The sequence below is a fragment of the Strix uralensis genome, chromosome Z, assembly GCF_047716275.1.
Source record: "Strix uralensis isolate ZFMK-TIS-50842 chromosome Z, bStrUra1, whole genome shotgun sequence".
NCBI lineage: Eukaryota > Metazoa > Chordata > Aves > Strigiformes > Strigidae > Strix > Strix uralensis.
The window spans coordinates 97519405-97544429 of record NC_134012.1 but is presented as its reverse complement, the minus strand read 5'-3'; the positions used below and the strand labels follow the sequence as shown (position 1 = coordinate 97544429).

General features: G+C 42.4%; 1 protein-coding gene across 2 annotated transcripts in view; it reads right to left on the bottom strand.

Annotated features, from left to right (window-relative positions):
- The window catches only part of SETBP1 (SET binding protein 1), a 262052-nt gene that overhangs the window by 72935 nt on the left and 164092 nt on the right, over nt 1-25025 (bottom strand). For both annotated transcript variants that reach the window (XM_074855566.1, XM_074855567.1), the window contains one exon: nt 7197-10662. In XM_074855566.1, the coding sequence (XP_074711667.1) occupies nt 7197-10662 (3466 nt within the window). The remainder of the gene's footprint in view (nt 1-7196; nt 10663-25025) is intronic.

Sequence of the window (25025 nt, the reverse complement as noted above, 5' to 3'; positions counted from 1 at the left end):
TTTTTGCCTCAACACATACTTCGCTCCAGAAGTCAACCTCACTGATTTCAATGGGGAGATGCTTGATTTACGCCGGGCCGAGATGAGAATCCGGCCATGATTCTTTATTGCCTTTTAAAGCCAAGAGCCCAGCAGAAGCCAATTGTATCTGACACGAAGCTGCTGCACACCCAACATGGAATCTGCACAACTCCATAAACCAGCAGTGGCCTAAATAAAAACTTCAAACAAGACATTCTGGCATTGGCCAGAAAGAGCGAAGATAAATAGCTGGGAGCTGCCAAGTTGTGAGGGAAGAACTGCCTGACTGTTGGACAGAGAGCAAAGTAAGAGGCAGAAATTAGGCAGGGTGCTGGGAGGCTTGTAACACTCCCAAAAAGCAAAGAGGTCACAGCATTTAATTTGATTAATTCATCACCGGTCCAAAAGACTTTGTACTGAGCCTTAGGCAGCGCAATAAACATACAATCATTAAGAGAGGAAATAAAAGATTGGTTGGGTGGTAAATACTCCAGCTCCCTCTCCCACTCCAGCCTCCCTCTTGTTTCTTCTCTCCTTGGTCGCTGCAAACATTGGAAACAACACAGCAAGAAAGCGGTAGCATTAAAACAACAACAACAACAACAAAACTCACTGTATTTCAAATGTCTTGGTCAAAACACTTTCAAGGAAAGCTTTGACTTGTTTTTCCCATCATTTTTTTTCCCTCAACAGCCCATTCTTCTAGGAAGCACCATGGGCAGAATGGAGCAACAGTCAAGCTAGCTTGGCCTCCTCTTCTCAGGACTGCCAGAAGACTTAGTGGAAAACAACAAGAAGGATGTTTATCCTAAGGGGGACAGATAGTGCTCTTGGAGGTCATTTCAGTAGTTTTGGTTGTACTCCTAAGCATCCAGGGACCAAACAGCTGTTTTGATGAATGTAATTGTATTTACAAATAATGGTATTTTGTAAAGCTCTGATGTTAACTTTTATGGGCCAGATGGCACAAACGCTCACCCCGTAACTGTACAGTGCCTGTCCCTCACCACAGGACACAGGGGGAGGGCACAACCCCCCACTGACACTGGGGCTGGAAAACTTTTGCAGCTGCTTGAAGCTATGTAGGAGCCTGGAGTGTCTGAGGAAACCACAGCAGAGGCAGAGATGGGGAAAGGGAGGGTGACTAATACTCCATACATCCTCAGCGAGTGAAGTTCACGTCTGGCTCTTCTCCCATCTGCTTCAAGCACTGCCACAGCTCCCACACTGCATTTGCTGGGCATCGCTGTGTATCAGACCTCACCGTGTCTCTGTAGAGCAGGAAACTGCTTTTATCCCCATTTCCCAGACAGACACTGAGGTTTACTGCAAATTAAGACACATTTCTATAGTCATACGAGAAAACTATGACATGGAAGATGGGTCTCCAAACCATGGAACACGCATGAGCCTGCCACTGCATCTGTGCACCCAGTGTCATATGACACCCAGGTCCCGTTGAGTCAGATACCACTACTGAAGAAAGCAAGGTGACTTATACATGTGTTTGAATTGATATCTAATGAACTTCATTCCTCACCTGATTGTCACCTCTCCTCCCTTGTTCCAGAATGTAAAGGTGCATCCATGAGTATATATGCAAGACCCAGCCAGTAGAGACATTCATTTTGCGTCTCTAAGCTGGTCAGATGAGAAAATGTTTGTCAAATACAGTGTTGGACCACTGTTTCCACTATTACTGAAATAATGTGTTCACTGCAGAATAATGAACCAAGGCTGTGATTCTGGAGCTATCCAAAAAATTATTAATGGAAATTATTATTATACAAAAATCAGCAAAGTTTGATTAATGAGAGAGTTGGCTAACCCTATTTGCCTGCATCTTCCATATACATTCAGAAGAATAAATATTCTTAACCACTACTGAAATACAGATCCTTTCTCAGTGTAAAACCGTGGCTGATTAATACTTCACGATAATAGTCCAGAACTGCAAATGCAGTTTCTTAAATAAAACACTTAAACATCACCCCCCTCAAACCAAAACAAAACTCATAGTGGCTTTGCCAATATTGCACCATGTTTTGTGTTTGCTCATAGCAAGTCCTGTTTTAAATCACACTAATGCATTTGACTTCTGAGAGAGGATGAACCAGAGATTTATTCAGTGCTGTGTGGCAACAGCCCATTCCAGCAGGAAACTGAGCCATGGAGGGGAGTTTTGTCAGGGAAGAAATCTCATCTGGATAAATGACACTCTGCAGCAGAGCATGGTTACTTATCTGTGTGTTTGTACTGACATCAGATGAATGCTGTTCATTCGTTTGATTGTCACTTCTCCTCCCTTCCAGTATTCCTCCTACTCTCCCTTTGGAAGATTTAATCACGCAATATAAGGCCTTTTCCTTACAAGGAACAAGGGCACTTTTAAGATAAAGACACTGGAAAATAACTTTAAACAAATACAACACACAGTCGTGCATTTAGTAGGAGTGACTTATTAAGTACGCACGCATGACACAGCCCCTGTTCTCCCACTCAAGCCATAGGGCCAAACACTACTCACTGTGTGATGCCCATCCTCCATCTAAAGCTGATAATGATCCCTTCAGAGTTAAACCAGCACCATACAGACTAGCTGAGGAAGAAAGGTCAAATCAGAAAAAACTCAGTTTGTAGCACTCCCGGACATTGAGGGGAGAAGGTGTGAGGGGCTTGTAGGCAAGTTAAGCATTCATTTGTAAAGCATGTTTGTCATGCTAACTATCCAGCATTCGAAGACTGATGATTACTACCTTCCTAATAGCTGCATATGATTAACTTTATATTCCTGTAAATTTACTGTGCCTGGTGTTTGTGCTATATCTGATGAAACTCATGTACTTATTAGCTGATCTTTGAGCCATGATGCCCAATATGCAAGCAACGTAATCTTTGCTTGTATATCATTTTTTTCTCAAAAAAAGAGACAGAAATACTGTGAGTGTAAAGTAGCATAGACCTTGATTAGCTTCACTATAAAGAAAAGCAGAAATATAGTCCTGCATATAGTGCCTTTTGACCTCTGCTTCACCCCCAACTACATCCTGGCCTACAATGATTGTAACTAGGACACAATCAGACAGGTTGTATACATAAATTACCATCTTATCTATGAACCTTAAAATGTTAAATGTGCTTTTCCTCATTTGCCCACCTAAGGAAGTAGGGAAGAGGTAACCATTCTTGCTTTTTATCAAGGCACAAGCTATGGCATCGACACAGCCATGTGTCTTCTTCAGCGTCATGTATGAAAGCGTAGCTGGCAGACTCGTGACAAGGAGGTGTGGAGTTTTCTGTGAGGACCTCTGTAAAATACAGCTCTGCTCTCACTCTCCCCAGCCCAGATGTGGCACCAGTCTGTGGCCTCTCCCTGGGTCCCTCTCCTGGGGCTTTAGTAACTACTGGAAAGCAGATGAAAGGATCAGCCATCCAGCTGTGCGCACTGCCTCTGGTCACAGAGTGACAGGGGGGCCCCAACAACGTTTTTCAAATGCATAAGTTGTACCTCCTGAAGGAGTGAGTCTACCTAGTCAATGCTTGGTGTACAGAACTTGAAAGTTCAGTTTCAGATGTGCCCAAGTGACAGTAAAACTGTGGCAAGGCAGGATCTAAAACACTTGCTGCTGTATCCTTGCCTATAGGCCAGACTAATGCCACTGGACTAGTCTTCTACATCAGCCAAACAGGAAAGCAGGGTTTAATTCGTTTTAATTAATTAGTCTTTCTAAATGCAGGAGGGTTGCATGAGCACAAGGAATCTTACAAAAATAGCAATTTCAGATTTTCTGAAAAATACAGCAGGAAACAAGTCATGGGAAGTGGATGGTAATGAAAGTGGGAAGAGTTATTAATTAGTATTTATGGAAAGGAGTCCAGTTTCTCCAGAACAATGATGGAGAGACAGGCAGTGCACTGGGAGAATAGCCATATGCATTAACACTGTACATTTAACCCCAAGAGGTCCCAAGAGATGTAAACTGAGCCAAAGCTCACAAGGTCCCCACTAATGAATGGAGGTCCCAAGAGATGTAAACTGAGCCAAAGCTCACAAGGTCCCCACTAATGAATGGCCAGTGCTAGTCCAAGCAGGTGCAGTACATGGAATGGATGTTTGCTGTAGCCAAACAAGGTGGCTGCAGGCACTACCTCAATGGGACCCTTGACTCTTGTGCCAGGACTACAACCAGGTCCTGCAGAAAGTAGGAGGGACATCTCTTCCCTCGACATCCTCATCTTTCTAGATTGTAAAATCATACGTAGGCTTTACGGTTATATGGCGGGACTGTTTTCTACCATATGCATGATCACTACATAGCACCAGGGCACACTGAACTTTCCAGAAATGGCTAAGTGCTGTTACAACATAGATAATAATAATAACAATACAATGGTACCTTCACCAACACACTACACTGAAACAAACTGCAATGCCTGAATGCCAAAGAGCACTAAATGGCTCTCTCATCACTCTTATCACAGATATCTCTACTGAGCGTGGGTGATTTTCGCTCCATATTTCATCTCCAGCAACATACAATGAAGTTGAAAACGGCATTATTGAGCATGCCAAAATGCCCATGCAGTAAAGATAACACTGAAATTGTGATATAAATCTATTTTCAGCTTTCATCTGAATATTCAGGATGTCTCCTCTTATCTCTGTTATATATTATTTTTATATTGTGAAAGATGACAAATATCAAATGGCAAGAGCAATCAGGCTACGGAAATCACCTCATGAGACAGAGCTGTATGTTCTCATAGGGCGTTTTTGTTCTTTCACCTTTTATTTCTAGCATTAGTCAATCACTGTTTAGCCACCTCAGAGCAATGCAAGGTGAATTAGGAGAAAGAAGGTCAAGGTTATCATGGAAAAGTTTAATCCCTTCTCAGCGGGAACTGGTTAATAGTTATGGCTAGACTCAAGTGCGGACCTCTGTTGGGAATTCCAGTGAAGGTCAAAGGCAGAAAGGAAAAAAAGCTGCACTGAGATCTTAGACAGTCATAAGCAGACAGATGTTCCTAGGCTTTAATGAGGAGTCTTGGCTCCAGGCCTTTCTTGGCAGAGCTGTTTAGTTTTACTATTTTTCCTTGTAGTGCAAGGTATGGCTCTGGTTAGCTGGCTCTGCTTAGTTAACTGCTGATGATTTTTCCATCTAAATAATAGCTTGACAATGAAGAAACCAGTTCATAATCTATGACTTGACGGATTAGGTCGTGGGGAACAATGTGCAGTTGTAATCATGAAAAGTAAAAATAAATAAAAATAATGATTTTAGTTTAAATGAGAACCAGTTTTGAAAGTTTAAACACCAAATCTGATGGAGCTCCTATTGCAAGTTCTATCATTTCATCTTATGTTTTTATTGTCATGGACAATAAACTGAAGGATAGTAACACAAAAATGGACTTTTTCTTTACCAATTCTATTTCCAAGTCAGCTGGGAAGGGATCACGCCCTTACTTGGGAAACTCATTTGGGTTCAGGAGTGATAAGATTTTTTTCCTGACAATTTGTTATGCTTAAGTGAAATATATTAAATTGGAAAGTACAGGTTTAGTAAACATCTTCTGTTCAGAAAGCAAAAAGGCTACAAATCCAACTGTTATCAAACTGTGAAATCAGTAACTTCCACTAAACCACTGAGAAATAGCTTTGTTAAAAATTTTGAAGACTTTTAACCCTTGTCTGCTAGGACACAACATCCTTAATGCAATAACCACCACAGCACTTGGTGGAGAATAATTTTGTTCTTTGCCAGGCATGTAGCAACCCTGATATAACCAGTGACTGAATTCAGTCTCTTTTCCAATATTTCTGGGTGTCTTATTTCTGGGTGTCACAATTGGTCTGATATAATATGATATCATGAATGGGAATATTTTCATGGGATAAGCACTCATTTCAGACTGCTTTTCATTGTTATAGTCCAGATCCTGCTCTCAATGAAGGAAATGGAAATGTCTAGGAGGCTTAAGCATGAGAAGTCTTTGGATCTCAATCCGTTACAAGTCAATAAAAAACTTAAGAGCCTTACATTGGCAGGTTATACAAATTCTCTGCTCCCTCTGTGTTCTCAGCTGATTCTCTTTTCATTTTGGAGGCTATGAATTATGTTACTTTGAAGATCTTTCTTACACATCAGAATCTCATCCACCACTGGTTGGTTCAGTAAAGCTCACCCTTTTCCAGAACCAAGTGTGAAATCTGCTTTGTGATAAATATCTGATGGTGCAGGAGCTCTGGGCTTGCTCCCAAGCTAAATTCATGTATATTGCAGCAAAACACCTGCCTCTGTGTCATCATGAAAGCAGCTCCCTATTGTAAAGTACAATCCAGTCTTGCGGACAAGAATCAGATTCCTTTTTTATTTCCCCCCTCTGCATGAGAGGAACAGATGTCCTTAGCAGCCGAAAGGAGCTTCCTCCCTCCTCATATACCCAGCTTATATTTCCAAGTCATGAGTGCTAAAACTCTTCAGAGTCAGTCAGCTAGGGTTTATTGTTTCCATGACACCAGTCCCTTCCCACAGCCACTCAATGCTCAGGATAATTACTTTACATGGCACCTGCTGACTGGAAAGGACAGATTTACACTAGGATTGTACCCATAGTCTCCATATATTCAGCCCAGCTATCACTGTGATGGGTCCCTCTGGATCAGCAGTAGCCCACAAGAGTAATGGGACAATGACCCAGCTCCATCCCATCAACAAATGGCTTTTGTATGCTTTGTGGGCCAGAGCACAGACTCTGTACCGTGGCTGTTCTCCAAAAGGCTGGACAGCAACCACCACCCCACAACATCAGACACCAATAAGAGGGATGTCTACCTTGCCAACAGGTATTATAACTGCTGCTGTTGCAGAACGTAATGGTGAGATTTTTGGCGGAAGTGCAACAAGCAACAAGCTATAAGAAATAAGCAAAGGCAGGACAGATGTTTCTAAAAATGTTATGTAACAACTCAAAGACTTTTAAAGGTTTTGGCTTAATGCATGGCCAAATTTCTTGTTGATCTCCCCAAAGTCTGGATGCAGAATGAGAGTCAATTACAAAAAGCCAGAGAAGTTACTGACTCGTAAACACGTTTGCTGTAAATGGCAAGTCCCTCTTTGTTCAGCATTAAATTTTAAATACCATAAGCTAAAATAGAATAAAGCAGAGCTTACCTGAAGAGGCTGAAGAATCGTAAGTACTTCTGTCTTTTCTATTTGTCCTAAAGGGCTGAATGTCCTTTTCCCTGTAAGTTCCAAACCCTTCAAAGCTTCTTCTTTTATTCCCACTTGCATCGTTATCCCGCTTCTCACTCGAGGAATTCATTTCACCAAACATGTCCAGGGACTCTGACCTTCCATTACTCTCAGTATTACCAGAGTATCTCTTTGTGCAAGAGTCAATGGGATCATTGCTTGAGTCACTTTTATCTTTACTCTGTGTCCACTGCTGGGCATCAGAAAGTGATAACGTAGACAGCGTATCCACTTCAAAGTTACTCTTTGAGCCTTTGTGTCCGGTTTCACAATGCTGGTGCTTCTGCTTCTCCTTATGCTTGCTTTTCTCATTGAGCAAAGAGAGGTCTTTATCTGAACCACTTAGTCGTTCGTTGATTGCGTGGCTGGAGAAGCCAGTGGACTTGCTAGTGAAGAGACCACTGAGATCTTCATGTGTCCCCAATATCCGCTCATCCTTATGCTTGTGCTTATGTTTGTGTTTCCTTTTGTGAAGTCGGCCACTTGAAAGGCTTGTTCCTCCGACCTTTGGAGGAGCCAAAGAGGACTGCATGTCTCCAAGGCCCATTCCCACAGGTGTTTGTAGGTGCACTCCATGTTTCGCTTTATGCTTGGCAGTGGTGGACATCTTCATATGAGAGCTTGCATGGAATTGGGGTGGGGGCACGGTAGGTCTCATAAATGGGGAAGCCGCTCCGAGCGTGTGAGACAGGTACAAAGGAGCTGGATACTGACCGTAGTAACCAAGATTCATCATAGGCATTGATGTGTAAGGCATTCCATAGGGTGCATAGTAACTCCCACTGGGAATAGGGTAACCGAACCCTTGTAAAAAAGGCACCTTTGTCATGGTGTCATTGGTTTTGGCAGGTCTACCACGCTTCTTCTTAGACTTCATGTCAGAGGTCCTGCGAAGATAGAGCAATGGGTCATACTGGATATATGGCACAGGGTAATAGTGATCAAAATTAATCCTGAAGATGCTGGGATATGGATTTTCATGATAAAATGTGTAACTTCTATGGGAAATCCTGAACACTTGAAACTTATTGATGAGTTCCTCAAGGTCTGCCAGAAACTGGAGGTCATCTCTGTTCTGCAGGCTTTTCCTTTTCCTCTTGTGCTTTGGCTTTTTAATACTCTCATGAGAGAGGAAGTTATCCACAATGAGATGTTTCTGCCGGTGACCATGCCTGTTCTTTGTGCTGGTGTCAGATGGGATAGCCTCTGGATTGTCCAGGGTGCAGAAATCAAAGGAGTATCTCCGTCGGGATTCTGAGCTTTTCTCGGCTTGGTCAGAAGTGCTGTTGTTGTCTGTACCTATCCCACTGTCGCTCGGAATGGTTTCCTCGCTGTGAGACTCACTCACCGGTGACAGTGTGACTTCTTTCAGAGAACCTATTTCACAGAGGTGGGAAGGTGAATTCGCCATTAACCTGGGTGGAGACAGCTTCCAAGTTCCACTGTGCATTCCTTTCTGGGTTTTTGTAGGAAGAGCACTGATAGGTTGAAGATTTGGCATAGTTTTTAACTCTGAAAAATTTGTTTCAGTGCTTGCAGGGCTAAGGTTGCCGTTAGTCCCCACTAACTGTGTCGAAAGCGGATGAATAGCTGCTGGTGACGATGCCACAAGTGACTGCAGGTTGGAAGGCACTGCTGGGTTTTCTGGCTGGCTGGAAACAGGCCTTGAGTGCTTGATGGCTGTCTTAGGTTCTTCTGGCTGAGGCTGCAGCTCTGCTCTTGGCTTTCTGCCCCGTTTTTTACCAATGTAGATAGTCCCCCTCTTGCTGACATTGATCTGCTTCCCTAGCCTGGCATCAATAGTGGTTGGCCCAGCACTAGACGGTGGCTGGACTTTTGCTTTCAGAGCTATGCTGCTGGAGCAGGAGGACAAGATCTGATTGAGAATATTCTTCCTCTTGAGGGTCTTCATTTTATTAATGGTCTTGATGGTCTTCTTATCCAAGACCCCAAGCTTCCCGACCTTTTTGTGAAACTTGAGTTCACTGATGGACTTGTCCTCTCCAGGGACCATCTGGGCCAACTTGGCCAGATTCCTTCTCCTCTTCCTTTTCTTTGTTCCTGGAAATTCACGATTCATTGGACTCACTGGGCTGGTGGAAGTTCCCTCATGGATGGTTTCAACAGTGAGCAAGGGTTGTTTCTTTGGTCGTCCTCTTTTTTTCTTGACAGGTGTGATCACAGTAAGACTGTCTGTATTGGTATACAGAGGGCTGGATGGTGTGATGGGATAGGCTGAAGGAGGCTCCACCATCAGCTTCTCAGATGTTGTCATGGAGGTCTCCCGAAGGATAGATTTAGGTTTGCTGCAGGTCCATCGTCTCTTAGCTGCATGTTTGGGGTGCTGGACCTCAGATAGTTTGCCAGCTGTGGGAAGATCAGTGGGTAGGAGAGTGGATGTCACAGCTACAGATTTTCTGAGTCTGGTGGCACTGTTTGGGGAAGCTTTGTCAGTGAGCACACTGCTGTCGATAGCTACTAAGGGGGACTCATTTTCAATCACTTTCCCTGGCTTTGTGGCTCGAAGATCTTTTTTACTCCCCTCTGATTGAGAACTAGTCCTGTTTGCTACTTCACTGCTCATAGCAAGTCCAGAAGGCAGGCTTTTCTCCTGAATAGTTTTCTCTATGGAAGATTTTGTGGATTGCCTTTTTTTCCTTTTGTGGCCAGATGTATCTGTTGTCGGAGTCTTTATTGGGATAGTAATTCGTACGTGACTGGTGTCACTTTCACAACTGCTAACAGAAGTGGGATTCTGCTTCAAGGGTGATGTATCCAACACACTGTCCATCGAGTAAGACTCCTTTTTCCCTTCCATGCTGTCATGGGATTTGCTGTCAAATGCTTTCTGAGCACTCTTCACCCATTCTATGTCTGCGGTTTGGATGGTTTGACTTATCAAGTCCTTTTTGTTGGACTTCTTCTTTGTACTCCCGGCAGGTGGATCAGGGGCCTCCAGCTGCACAACTCCATCTTGATCACCGAGAGGCAAAAGCCCATTGCACTCGGCGGCACTGCTCGGCTGGGCGGCCGCGCTGATGTTGTTGGGTGATGGGACTGCACTGCAAATGGCAAGCTCTTTACTACTGGCTGACAGTTGCCCCCACGTGCTGCTGGCACAGGACTTCTTTACTTGGGATTTACTGAAGGAAACTCCTGGCTCTGGAGCGGGGACCTTGGTGGCACTAACTGCTTCTCGACTGGGTTCTGTGTTGATGAAGCAACTCTGAGAAGTGGATCCAGTATCGGAGCTCGCTGACCAGTCAAGATGGTGTTGGTTGCTACTTTTCTGCTGGTGCTTTGATTTTAAGGTGTCACCGGTGAAGTCTTGTGGGAGACCTGGATCATAGTGCAGAGCAGAATGTTTTTGTGGCCTGTCATAAACCTGAAAGGTAGAAGATAATAAATAGAAAAAAATTAGTTTATCAGTCCATTCATAACCCCTGGTTGCAGCTCTTTATGTGTACAGTAAATGACAACTCTTCTTAACCAATGTCCTTTTAAGGGTTAGGAGCCTTTATAGTCTTCTTATATTCGAGCCAAATTTGCATTTAGATTCATGCTCTGTAAACAAGTTTTGTTTTGTTTTCCCACTCTAAAAACAATGGAAATATTTCTATAAATGTTAAATTGCTAAGGAAACATATTCTATTGATTTTTAATTTAAACCACAAGTAAAATATTCCCTTTCAATGGATGAATGGTGCAATTTAGCCTCCTGGTGAGAAACTCTTTTTCCTGAAAAATAATCCCTTACAGAACTTGATGGTCAATAACAGCAATTAAGCTCATTGTTGTAAACAAGAAAAATGCAAAATTATCTCGGAAGTTGTAACAAACAAGAGGAAAACCCATGGGTCTACTTCCCTATGAAGCCAGAATCTGCAAAGATTTACTTGCTTAAATTTTCACACAGAAGTCATCCCCACAAACTTCAGGCTTAAAATCATATGCATAGCATCAAGTGTGTGAGGCACACTTGGCAGGTTCAAGATTTGCATTACTCCCTTTCCATTTTAATAATCTGCTATTTGCAATGTTCGTAAGAGATGTTTTCAATATGATTTCTAATCCAACAGCAGCTCTTCAAATCACAGAGGTTAGAGTAAGGGCAGAATTATGCTGAAGACTTACAGAGCAAAAGAAAGTCTACTTTTTTTTTTCTTAGCCTCCTTCAGCTAATGAAATAAGCTTTTGAAAAGTCTATGAAAGCAAGAAAAAAATATATTTTTTTTTTTTTTACTTTCACTAACTGACCTCTTCTAGCTGTTTATTTTCTCCTATTACACTTAGAAGCTTTTTTGTAAAGCTCTGGATCGAACTGCACCTGATTTTGTACACCTAGTACTGCAAACAACTGCTCTTAGCAGACTGTAATGCCAAATAAATGATGAGAAACTTAAAATAAATGTGTAACCAAGGAAAGAACAATAGAAAACAACTGCTAAGTGTCTCGTGTTTCTGCAAACACCCTGTTACAATAAAGTTTCTATCAGTAGTGTTACATTAGATCCCCATTTAGGGTGTTTGCAACAGAAATTTTGGGGCAAGGAGGATGACAGCATAAGAGGGTTTTGAGCTGGGAAATGAGGTGTCCCCAGTTCTGAGCAACTTTAGAGGGATTTGAAAAGTGCTAAACACCTCCAAGCCCATGGTGCATTATTTAGAGACCAGTAAACATACATGTTATTGGGAAATCGATGTTGAGGTATCCTTCATGTGCATATAAAAAATGGGCATGTGACTTTGCTGGAATAGGCAATAACGATGAAGCTGTTCTGGTCCATCGTCTGAGGAGTAATCAGGGACTCTTAAATCCTGTGTATAGTTCAGCTGTCATGCACATGGACGAGCCATGCTCAGGGAAAGCAGAGATTTCCAGGAATTGTGGAGTGAGAAAATGAAAGCATGCAGCTGCGGTAGAGCTGCAGATGTCGCGAGCTAGCGACACCCGGTTTCTTCAGCCTGAGAAAAGAGCCGAAAGCATAAACAGCCCTCGGGGGAATGAATCAGTTCATCCTCCTCCTCCTCGCAGTGGCCTCACGCGTGTGAGCCACACAGCGCACAGTGGCCCTGACCAATGCCACTGATGCCCTCCTTTGGAAAATGGAGCCCACCCATGTCCACGTCCTTGGGATGAGGCCAAGGAGGGGTCAAAAGGAAATCAGCAGCACTAGCACTGAAGTTTGATAGTTTATTTTTATTTTAATTTTTTGAAACTGATCACAAAGCTCCTGAGCTTCCTTTTACCTCAGCCATTTGGGGCTTCTCCTGCCCCCAGGCCACCAGGCTGGGTATGCTGGCATGAGAAGGTGTGCAGGAGGTGGCCATCCCCTTCTGAGGTCCCAGTGGGCTGCAGGTGGGTGCCTTCCACCCAAACTTCACATGAAACATCATATTCCCAAGGTACCATGATTTGTGACTTGGAAAAGCCCTGGAAACGATGGGCTGAGGCCTCTGTTGGCCCCCAGGACCCACACAGCAGCAGGGCCAGGCTGTTTCTGCACAGATCCTGGACACTTACAGCTGCAATCAAAGGAACTCCTTACACCCACATTATTTCCAAAATGCTGAGTTGTGTGTGAAACCAAATGATCTGAAAAATTTAATTTGGAAATTAAAAAAAAAAAAAAAGAGGGTTACAGTAGTGAGTGAAACCATCACACGTTGGCAACACCCTGGTCCCTCCAAGTCAACCACAAGCACAGAGATCTCTAGTTTAAAAGGAGCAATAATCTCTGATCTATATTTTAAGACATTTAATAAGGGCTCAGAACTAAGAGGCCAGCTATATATCAGCAATGAATGCTGATATATTGCTTGGCTCCTCCAGCTTCATTTCCTAGGCCTGGACATTATAAAATGATGATGCAACTTCCAACATATCCGTAATGACAGCCTTGTCATTACTCCAGCACTGCAGGCCACCACAACATCTATCTTACAATTCATGGGAAAGATATGCCTATGTCGTCAAAGGTGCCAACTCTGGAGGCATTTAATCACATGGATAAGCACTCTGATTTCAACAGGCCTTCAAAAAATGACCATTCTGCGGGATTAGGGGACTCCATTTCCTAAGCAGGATGTCAAAACTATATATCTGTCCAAGCACATAACAGTCCACTGGGTTTTCTCATGCAACTTCTTCCAGCATAACATTTACTATTCACTGTCCCTTGCCAGACACATTGATATCACCCCCAAATAATTCTTCTACAGCAACCAGAGATCATTTGGCTGCAGCAGGTTGGGTTTCACTGGCTGCAATAGATATGTGGGGACTGTTTACCTAGAAGCACTACTAAATCAGTTGAAAGTAATGCAGTCAAGTGTATTTTATTCCCCGTGTATCCAACTGGAATGCTGTCTGATCCCATTGGTCCTAATGTCTAGGTTTCCATCTTCCCTGTTGGGTGAGCACCACCCTAAGAGCCAACAAGCCCCCGCTCAGCTAACCTAAGCCTTGGCTGAGCTAGTGGAGGATGCCAGAGCTGTCAGTAGGGTGAGGACTAACAGGGCTTCTCAGAAACCTGTATCTTGATGCCTTTCACACAAATTCATTACTTTATTCGTCAGTAAGCATGCAAAATACTTCAGCTCCATAGGTCTTGGCAAGGGGCTGTTGACTTGAATAGAGTTTCCATGGCAGCATGGCCAAGACCAGCATCAAGAATAGTGAGCTTTTTCATGCAAACGGAAATATTTACCTTTATTTACTTTTTGGTTTATGAGACCCTAAAAATACTTCAAATTTCAGTGCCTGCCTCTGTTTGTAGTTTGCCCTTTCATTAAATGGGATTTTCTTCAGTAGTTAGCTATTCTGCACTGGAAGTCTGCTCCTTCTTCTTTTGTGAAAGTAGAAGAGTAACTTAACCTGTGCAATTTTATCACGTCTCACCAGACTTGGTCAATATTTCTCTTGATATTCAGTCTACTAGCTGTACTTAGTGGTAATAATCCCATCTTTCCTTCAAGAAAATAAAATACATATAAAGAAGCTAATAGTTTTCATAACTGTAAAGAAGTTTGAGCAACGTGATCCAGCACATGCTAAACTTTACATTAAAAAAATAAAGTTTGAATCCTCTTATTAGTATTATATGATTTTAATGCCAAGCACATGAGTTTCAGTCCTCAGCTTTGGCAACAGTGGGTAGACCTATGAGCAGGATCCATCCCTTATACTGGCAACCGAAGAGCACTGGCCAGAGAGCAGAAGAGGTGGGACTGTGTGTTTACATCTGCCTTGCCAGACCTGTGCAACCCTGCACCTGCAGAGGTGATTACTCCTTTTAACAGTTTTATTCTGGCATGCAGCCCTTGAAAGTGAGCATGAGACTGTATCAGTTCCATGATGAGTGGCACCTTACTCTGCAAGCAGTACCCAGCAGCAGAATCCATCCCTCAGGGACTCTTTCCATTTAACTACTGGATGTCTCACTTTGCCTCCCCATTCCCTCGCCTGAGCTTCTCTCTCAATCCACATGCTGCTTCTAGTCCCAAAGCAAAAAGTGGGAGGAGATGCCAGCAACCGTATCAAGAGCTTAGTAAAATAATAGTAAGAAGGAAAAAATTCAAATAAAAATGAATATAACTAAAAATAATACTAATGATAAAATACACAATTAGAGAAACCCATCACCTGAAAAAAAATTGATTGCTTACAGACAATGGTAGCCCCCTGCTCCAGAAGCACCTTTTTGTGGAGGTAACACACATACAGCTTGTCACGAATCTGGCTTGCAAATCAAAGTTAATACTACAACGCCCCCTCTTTAAATCATTCGAAGATCCATCTGTGTAATGGCTCCTCAAGTGTAATTCCCTATTAAGAGGCTTTATCTGGAGAGATAAGCAGCTGGTTCCCATGTCACTAATTGCTGTCTGCTGTGATTTTAAAACATCTGCACCATTGTGCTCTTCATTTTCATATTCTAATCACCCTGAAACTTGAAAAAGGTACATCATTGATTGTTTCTGTGGGTTAATTAGTACACAGTCTCCTTGTAGAGACAATTTAAAGGCAGTCAGAACCTCAATCAGCAAGTTTGTTTTAAAAATTAATAACATCGGGAGTGTCTATGGGGATTGGCATCCACAGTGACACATCATAGTGTGTTCTGGGGACATACCATTCTTTGTTATCTTCTTCATAGGCTGGAAATAATTTCTTTTTAAAAGAAGAAAATAAAATAAAATAAAAAGAGGGAAGGCTTTCCTAAACGAATGATCACTTAGAATCAGAGTCTTGGGAAGTGCTTGCTTTTGTCTCAAGGCCACCCCTGCCTCTCCAGGGAGAACGAATCTCATCAAAACACTGTATAATACCTCGGTGTGGCTAGGAACTTGTAAGCCATTTTTGGTAGCAATTTTGGCAACTGGGAGCTGGCATCTCATTGGAAATCCGTGGGGTGAAGCTGTGACTGCTTGGACGTATGTGGACATTTGTTCTGCTTGCCACCTGGGTTGGCTAGAAGCTGGGTCACCAGGTGTTGTCTCCAAGCCATACAGAGAAGGATATTAGCTCAGGCACAGCACTCTGCTATGGCAGCGATATTTCATGCAGAGTGGACCTTCCTTGTAACCAGCCAGCTCAGAGCAAAGGCAGGCCTGAATTCATACCTGCTTTAACAAGCTTATGCTTGAAAGTACTCAGACAATGCCAATAACAGACCTTTGGTGCCTAGCAAAAGGTCAGCCTGAGATTTTCAAGACTGAATAAATAAATCTAGTGGCACTGAGGTTAAGTGGAAAATGCAATGGGCATGTACCTTCTGAAAAATCAGACTCTGTTTTGGTCCTTTGCAAGGAGGTCCTAAAAATTGGAGAAGCTGCACGTGATTTGTTCTTTTTGAAAAAGGTTTCTCTTCAGTTTCTGCTTCCTAGACATGCATGTAAAGATGTTACTGGAGAAGAAAACCCTTCGAATGGAAAAAAACCCTGAGATTTCTAGGCCCAGCACATGAATAAATAATCCTGGCTCAGCTCATACTTTTGCTCAAAATTGAGCATTTCCTATCGTGTCCTAATGGAACAGCAAACTGCTCACTGGAAGGCTCTAATCAGACCTACAGGTTGGAGATTTTTCATGTATTTTGGTGAGTGCACTGAACCTTCCTGGGGTAACATTACTCTGTAAATAAAAGACGCCAAGCCGAGGAGGCACCAGGTTCAGAGGAACTTAACTCTAGCTTGATGACTTGCAGGTTGAGCAGTCATTGACATGAAATGTCAATTTATAGGAAGGGCCTGTGATGAAGTCAGGCTAGTTCATAACAGCAAGTGTCTGAAATGGTTTTAGGAAGTCCTGTAAGTCATTGGTGACTCTAATCAGGGATGAGGGATCACGATATGACACTTTCTGGAAGTGGAAACACTAGTTATGTCTTCTGAGAAACCCCACTGAATCTGATTCACAACTGATGTAGGAGCTTTAATTCCAATTAAAATACTAACAGTAAACATGTCAGCAGGTATTAACATAAAATTAATCATTATAATCCCAAGCAAGGGTGATTTTCCAGAGCAGTTTTTCAAATTTATCGCTCCCTGAGTTTCCTCCTTCCACATCTCCCTGAGTCTTCAATAGCACAAAGACTGAACACCACCACGCTTACAGGAGGGAGGATCATTCATTAGACATCGAAAGAGAGGCAGGAATTAACACAAAGCTGCAGGGGGACTACTTGAGAGTAAGACACAGCATGGGGTGGGAGTGGGTTAATTAAAAGCAAAATATCACCTGCTTGTGTCCATTCACTGAACACAAACATCACAGGCTGTGGTGCAAGTCTCACGCAAATCAGGAGAATATTCACTGAAGCTGCTGTAGGTCCTTCCAGATTTGCACTCCCATTGTTATGTAGCTCTGTCTTCCCTGAGATATTTGTATAATTGTGTCAATACAGAGAAACTGAAGTTGCATTAAAATTCTTTTGAGAATACCTATCTAAAGCACTTAACCTTAAGGAAAAGACAAAGCAATGCACAGAGACTACTGAAGGGTCCAAAGATGCTCACGTGGTTGCAAATAATAATTTTTCATGCATTCCTGGTAAAGTGTCATGATTTGATAAATAATTCAGAAATTCCAAAGCTATTCCAAATTAATTTTGCTACCAGCTTTAAACCGGATGATTTGTACACTATTTCAGTCTTCTTCTGGATTTCAGACACTTCCATTTGCCACATACAAGGATTGAAAATTCTACTTAGGCAAATTATAACAACATATTGAATTTATAAAGGTAGGATTTGGTGCTGCGTGTCGATCTGCTCCTTACTAGTGGGATAGACCCATCTCTGCACATATTTTCTTTATCAAATGTTTAAACAACCCTGGTCTTTTCAGGGCTTTGTATTAAGCACTGAGTCTGGGAAAACTCTAAACAATGGGATTTTTCTGTCATCTCCAACAAAGAACCCATCACCACCAACATAACAATGCAGTTTAAATATCATGTTTAAGCATAACACAGTTTGCCGCCTCAGTTTGGGCAGCTGGGAGAGAACAATTGAGCACCAGCTAAGGTGGACTACAATGGGACTCATACAATTTTGCCCATTCATCTGGTGAGATAACCCTGGTTCAGTCCTTGTTTGGCCTCAAGCCAGTGCATAGATTTTTAAGTAAGCGTTTCAGACATTATGTCCGCAAAGCCAGGGCTCACAGAGCAAGACGCCTTTGCTAAGCTGCATGCTTTCGTTTGTCCAAAAGCCTTGCTAATGAACTTAGCAGAAGTGACATTAAGGCTTTATTATTCATTTATAAAACATACTTCCATCCCTTCAGAAGTGGCATAGTTCCGTGGAGCTCGACCTACTCTTCCTAGTGTGTAACTATGACATTGCACGCCCAGGCTTCTATCTCATCCTGCTCTTTGACTTTGCTCTGTAATTTCAAGTTGTAGAGAGCAATGTATATCTGTATAGTGACTTGGTCAAAAATCAAACAGCAGTAGCATCCCAAGATGGACTGGGACCTGCAGAAACATGAGCAGTAAGGGGTATCCATCTCCAAAAAGTTTGTGGTGTTGTCCAGGATGTTAATGCTTCAGCATGTCTCAGATTTACTAAACTGGAAATAAGGATGTTAGCAGCTGTGCACCGTAAGGTTCAGCTGTAATTTTTAAAAGCCTGCAGTGCTTAATTTGCATTGAAAGATTTCTTTTATCCTTCATTTAGTATAGGAATTGCAGTGTTACCCTGAATACTTTTTTTTTTTCTAAATGGTGGGGGAAATATAAATGGCTTTTCCGTTGAGGCCAGTGATTCTTTCCACTAGAGTTAAATAATTTGATTATAAATTGAGTCCTTAAATGTCAAGGAGATGCTGAATTCACCTGAAAACAAGCATTTAGAGAAGCTCATAAAAGCTGTGTGCTTCAGTCAGTTAGCTCATCATTCTTTTAGCATGCACTTCATTTAGCAGCTACTGACCGCCAGATTAATTCTTCTAAAGCATTCTGATTGCAGCTAAGGTCTAGCATGAAGTACTGCATGTGCAACAGCATTAGCGAAAAATCCAGAAATCTGCCAGAACATCTATCTGGTGTAGTTGGGTTAAAGTTCATGAAAATTTGTGGAAAAGGTCAAATATCCAGTGTCTTCCCACATCCCTGAATTAAGATCTGAGTCCTGTACCATGAATTCAGAGACAGCATCGCCTGTGCCTCCAGCAAATTCACCCTGAAAAGATGAACTTCAGTGATCTGCAGAAAAATATGAGAGGTTTGTTCCCTTTGGAAAATCTGGCTAAAGAGGTCATACGTGAGAAACTTCTGGCTCCACTGGTTACGTACTGAAAAGTCACTACACTCTATGCAAAGAGAGCAAATGGTGTGCTGTGTACCATCAGAGATGGGACAATGGACTCCCTCAAACAGCCAGTCTCAGACCAGACTCCCAAGTGGGATTCTCTTTTGTTTCACCAGTAAAATAATTATCTGCTGATGGAAGGGGATGGGAGCACACTCATCTTCCCTTGCACTGCATGCAGTCCTCCTAACTGTGTATGCAGTGAACCTGCCCCATTTGCAAAAGGCTACAGGATGAGTGGAGTTTCAGAAGCCTTCTCCTTCCAGTTTGCCTATAACCTGTGCCTAATTTTCACTGCTGTTGGCAGATAAAAAGCAATGCTTCTCCTTTTCCCTGGAAGCAGCAGCAATCCCAGGAGGTGATAACTGGGGAAATTTGCTGCATGTGTTGCAGATGTCAAAAGCATGGCAGACGTCTCTGTTTCTGGACTAGAGGTGATGCCCCTGTGACACAGCTGTTGAGGATTTTAGTCAATCAGATGATTTTAGTTTACGCCCCTAAGGAAGTCAGGTCTGAAGAAAGACACCCAGCACTTGCACCAGGGCCCCTGAGACACGGACATGTGCTATGAGGATGCTAATGCCCACCTGCAAGTCCTCTTTCAAGACCATAACAGTGGTGATTTTGGGCAGCAGCAAAATCACAAGCTGCCCTCGCTGAACCTGAGTGCTCTCCTGTAAGAACTGATTTTACCATCCCCTGGATTCAGCTCCCTGCGGATGCCTCTTCTACCCAGATGCTTTTGCAGGGTCCCCACCACACCCATAGCAAAGGCTTTCCCACTGGGGGAAATTGAACCAGCCTAGCAATGATGTTTCAGAGCAACAACAACAACAATGTAATGACATAAAATAGGTGAGGCGATGATGAGTGACTCCATATTTTTGGGGCATCGCTGTGCTTTTTCTGAATGACACATATCCCTGCTTTGATGTTCATCCCTCATCTCTCCTTCCTCCCCTCCCTCCTCAGCTATGGCAAAATCACCTTTACTAATAAACCTCCAGCTCAAATAGCAGGTTTTATTTAGTGCGCTATAAAAACAGTCATTTCTCAGATCATAAAAGGGACTCAACTGGACTGCATCATTTTGCTGAAGTGAGTTTTCTGGTGGAGCGATTCTCTTTTCTAAATGCCATAGTCCCCCACTACCTGTATTTATGTACCAAAATAAAATGCAATTTTCTGTATTTTATTAAGTGTGAATCTCCAGCGGAAATCCATTTGGGAGCTGAACCCAAGATTTAATTGTCCCTTGATTTTATACTTTCAAGACCTTCTCAACCATTTTCACAACAGCAGCACCAGGCTAATGACAGGGTTTTTTTTTTAAGGTACAGCAGCATTACTTAAAGGCTCTGACCAAATTTAGATTTGGCTGCTACACACATAAATCAACAGCAGCACAGACCAGAAAAGGAGAGGGCAGGTAACAGTGGTCTAGAAAAGAGGATTGCAAAGTACTCCAAACACAACTTTGTGCTTAAATGACCTCCCAAACTCCTCTAGCTTCTCACCTAAGAAATCAGGGGTAAAATTCAGCTTACTGAGTCCCCAGTCTCTCACCTGAATAGGCAGGTTGAATAGGCAGGTGGAAAGCCTTTTAATATAAATTCAGGCCTGGTATTAGCATCCAGAACAGCAGAGCTTGTAGCTCTCCTGGGTCAGAATTTGGCTGAAGATCTGGTCTGGAGAAACCCTTAAATTCTTGAACCTGTGCAGAAATTCAGTGATTTCTACGCACATGCTCCGCTTAGGAGTGGAGACATTGAGACCAGACAGAGCGACGGTGCTGTACTGCCAGCACTTCAGAGCATTGCCCTTTTAATTGCCCTTGTTCTAGTAACTCACCTAAGTACATTTCTTTGCTCTACACATGTTGACAAAGCAAAACCATTCCCAGCCCTATTATTGCTTCCTCTTAAGTGCTGACTATGTGCTTGAGCTGAGTAACTCTATAAAAATACTGACACAGAAGATACAGTCCCCCTATCCAAGCATCTTGGCACACAGGGTAAATCAAAAGCAGGCAGTACACATTTCAGACATCAGGGAGCATTTGTCCATTGCTAAGGTGACAAATTTTTGACTCTTTCTTTTCAAAATATAACTTATTCTGAAGTATTAGCATTGGAAGAGTTGGCAGAAGGTAAGTGTTTCCAAGAGCTACTTGAGAAGAGAGAGGGAGATCGGCTAAAGCACAGGTGAACCTGGTGTTATAAGCATCTGAGATACACATCAAAGGGACTGAAAATATACAGGAACAAGAGTGCTATACAAAGTCCTTCAGTTCAGCAGATATACAGGGTTTGAAGCTGAAGCTAGAAAAACTAGATGAGAAACATGGCTCACATTTTTAATAGGGGGTATAAATAATCATGCAAACAGCTTATCATAGCAATGGATTCTCTGTTACTGGAAGTTTATTTTAAATCAAGGCTGGGTGTTTTTCTAAACAATATGCATTAGTGACGACAGCTATTGGACTTGTAACAGGAATACCTTTAGGCAAATCCCCTGGTAGGAATCATGCAGGAGGTTTGACTAAGTGATCACATTCTTTCTAGCCTTAAAAATCTGTGACTATATACCCTCTCTATATCCTCCAGTGTTTTGTCCAACATGGTGTTAAGCAATTCCAGCAATGTGTCTTCAACCCCTTCCTCTGGGAGGCTATATCCCAGCGTAATAAATCTCACTGTTCAGAGTCTCTTCTCTCTTCCTCTGGAATAATTTCCATCCCTAGACATACCTCAGTTCTGGATTCATCCCAACAATTCCTCCTCATCCTTGGCACCAAAAAGAATATTTCACATTTTTTAACAATTCATTTCACTTGCCATATTCCCTGCTGCTGTAAAGCGGCGTGTCCCACTGGTACAACACAGTTGATTTCTACCTCGACAAGCCCCGTGAGATATGGTTCCCCCCAGAACAAGAATGGGCAGTGTTGTAGCACACATGGTTCTGCAAATGCAAATAATGCCAAATGCCAACGGCTCAATGCACTCAGGCCACCAGCGTGGCACAGGGGAAGTTACTGTGATTCCTGTTGTCACTCCTCTGTGCTGGTTGAGCATAGACTTTCAAGAGGTAAATATATGTGAAAAATTCCTCCAGACTGACTTTGTCCTCACCAAATAGCCGAGATCTGGCCCTGAACTTTAAGAGGAAGAACCAAGTCCAATACCCAATCTAGATCTAAGTCTCACAGGTGTTTGTAAAACAGCATGAAATCAAAACCTGTGGATCTGAAGCTATGAAGAACCCTGGAGTCAGATTTAGGCATTGGCTGCTTTTTTCCTTTCTTTTTTTTTTTTTTTTTTCCCTTCTGTTTTAAAGATGGAAAAATGTATTGATTTGGTCTTTTCTGATTTAAATTTCTCTACTGTTTTGTATGCTGTATCACAGTCTGAAAACATGAACCCAAATGCAAACCTCTGTTGGAGGTCTCTGCTTCAATCTAAATGCCACACTTGGTGTTCCAAAGACTGTTTGGGTTTTTTTAGGGTGTGGGGGGAGAAAAAAGATCAAAAGATAAATCTCAAACCACTTTACAAAAAGGTTGCATATGTTGAAGTCATTGGTGTAAAGGCTATTCAGTGACTGCTTTAAACATACTTCAAATAAGAAAAATCTACTGCACTCTAGATAAAGCATTTACTTATTACTAAATAGTTATTATTTCTCTTTGTGCTTTTACCTCCCTTTGTTCTGTTTTCCACTAGATAATGCACACACTTCTGCACAGTCCTCCTTTAAGGTTTTATCTCAAGGATACATGTATATCTATTTTCTGCAACCAGACAGAAAAACCTGAAATCAGTGCAGATTCATCACCCACCCTGCACACGACCTTATCAGCAGTTGCGATGGGTGGCCCCCATGGAATACTATGGAAAGGGCAAAGCTGGAATACGTGCACTTTAAAGTGCCAGAGACTTTAGTTTAGTGTGTAGCACTTGTAATTTCTGCTGCAGACTGCTCAGCTTGTTATGGATATCTGAGAATTCAGGTTTTCCCTGATGAGAGGTCATGAGATTTATTACAGTAAATTTTTTTTTGCCTTTTTTTTCCTCCTGGGGTAGGTAAGGTGTAATTGAGGGTGCCAGATACTTGCATGTGTAATATCTCCAGAGATGACATGAGAAGAGAAATAAAGCTTCCTGGCACTCCTTTCCCCACACGTAACATATTTTGCATTTACTCTTACTGATGAAGGGAATATTTAAAGAGAAGCCAGTGCTGTGCACAAACGCTAGGCTTCGGTACAAGAGGTATGATAAAAATATTGACCTACATTCTTCCTGCCCCATTGAGGGACACATTTAGGTTTGTCAGACTGACAAGGACTCAGGTGGATAGACTGCAGCAGTAGGTATTAAAAATGAAGTTTTTAGTCTCATCAACATACATGTTTCCATCTGGTGGGATCTCCTTATATCCAGAACAGGCAATCATTGCTATCAGCTTGCATGCCCTTCTCCACCAGGAACCATGGATATACATTTTGTAAAAATACTACTTCAGTGAGTAAAAGCAGTGTGTTTGTGTGTACATGTTTGGCAGGGGGTTATAAACTGATGAATAAACAAGTAACAGAAGTTTATTACATGTGTTTTCTATCATGGTCTTCAGAATGACATTCCACATCATTCACACGAAGCAAAAAGACCTTGCTGGTATCTAAAGCCTATCTTCAATAAATCTCAAAGCACTTCATGAAAGAAGTAGGAGACATCATCCTGCACACTACAGATAGTAATACTAAGGCTCTGTGATTTGCCCAAGGTCTTTCCATATTCCTTCACCAGTGCGAGGAGAAGAATTTAGGTTTCCTCACCCTCGCTTTTGCCAGTGCCCATGAAGGTTCCCCTGACCAAGGCCCCAGGTCCATGTTTCCAAGGCATTTTACAATTTAGATGAACATGACTTCAAATAAATTAATGTCTGGCTGAAGTGCAAACAAACTTATCCTTTGCTATACGAGTCTGCGCATGTCATCAAAAATGGCCATGGGTATCACAGATACAACTGGAATCCCCATTTGCCAAAGGAGAAACATGGGTCTGTGTTTCAGCACAGCAGGCACCCTTTCGCAGACATACAGCTGGGATTTGGGGAAGTCTCAGACATACAAGACTATGATTTCTATGCTGCAAACCCATGAGTGAGTGTTTTTTAAGACCTTCAGTTTTGTGCTGATATTAAAATGGATTATCCATGCATCTGTGCTCACAGCACACCTGCAATGCTCTACCTGCCCCTCTCTGTGCATGTGTCTGTGTCTGAGTGTGTTGGTGGGCATTTAATTTTAAAAAAAGGCCTTTTTTTCTCACAGAAAGAAGACCCAGAGTGTTGGGAAGATCCCCAGTCATCCACCCTTGAGGTAATTACACCAGGAAAAGCTATCAGGTCTATCCACTTCTCATCAAGCAAAGGACACGGTCACAGGCAAGAAGTGACCTCGTGTTTCTGCTGCTCAAACTCCCAGCAACCCACAGGAACTTAAATTAGAACATGTGAAATATAATTAGATTTCCTTCCCTTGCAGACTTTCCGTGCTTCTCCTGTCTGAAAAGGAGGGGACACTTCAGACAGAGGCTGCAGCTCAGCAGGGCTGTGTGCTGCTCACCAGGGTTTTGCTTTGAGAGAGATAGGAAAAAGGCTGCGATTAAAGCAAAGCCTTTGTGCTTTCAGCTCCTGCCCTCCAGAAACAGAGTTTTTAGTTAGGAATCACAGAAAGTAAATTATGGAGTTGGAGGTAAAATAAGAAATTCAGGTCAGGATTCAAATCCAAGTTAGCTCCACATGACTGAGTTGTTTGTTACCAAGGTTGTAGCTTGGAGCGACCTGGTCAGGTATGAGATCAGGTTTGGAATGACACCTATTAAAATATTGTGGGAATTCACCCTCCAGCCCCATCTG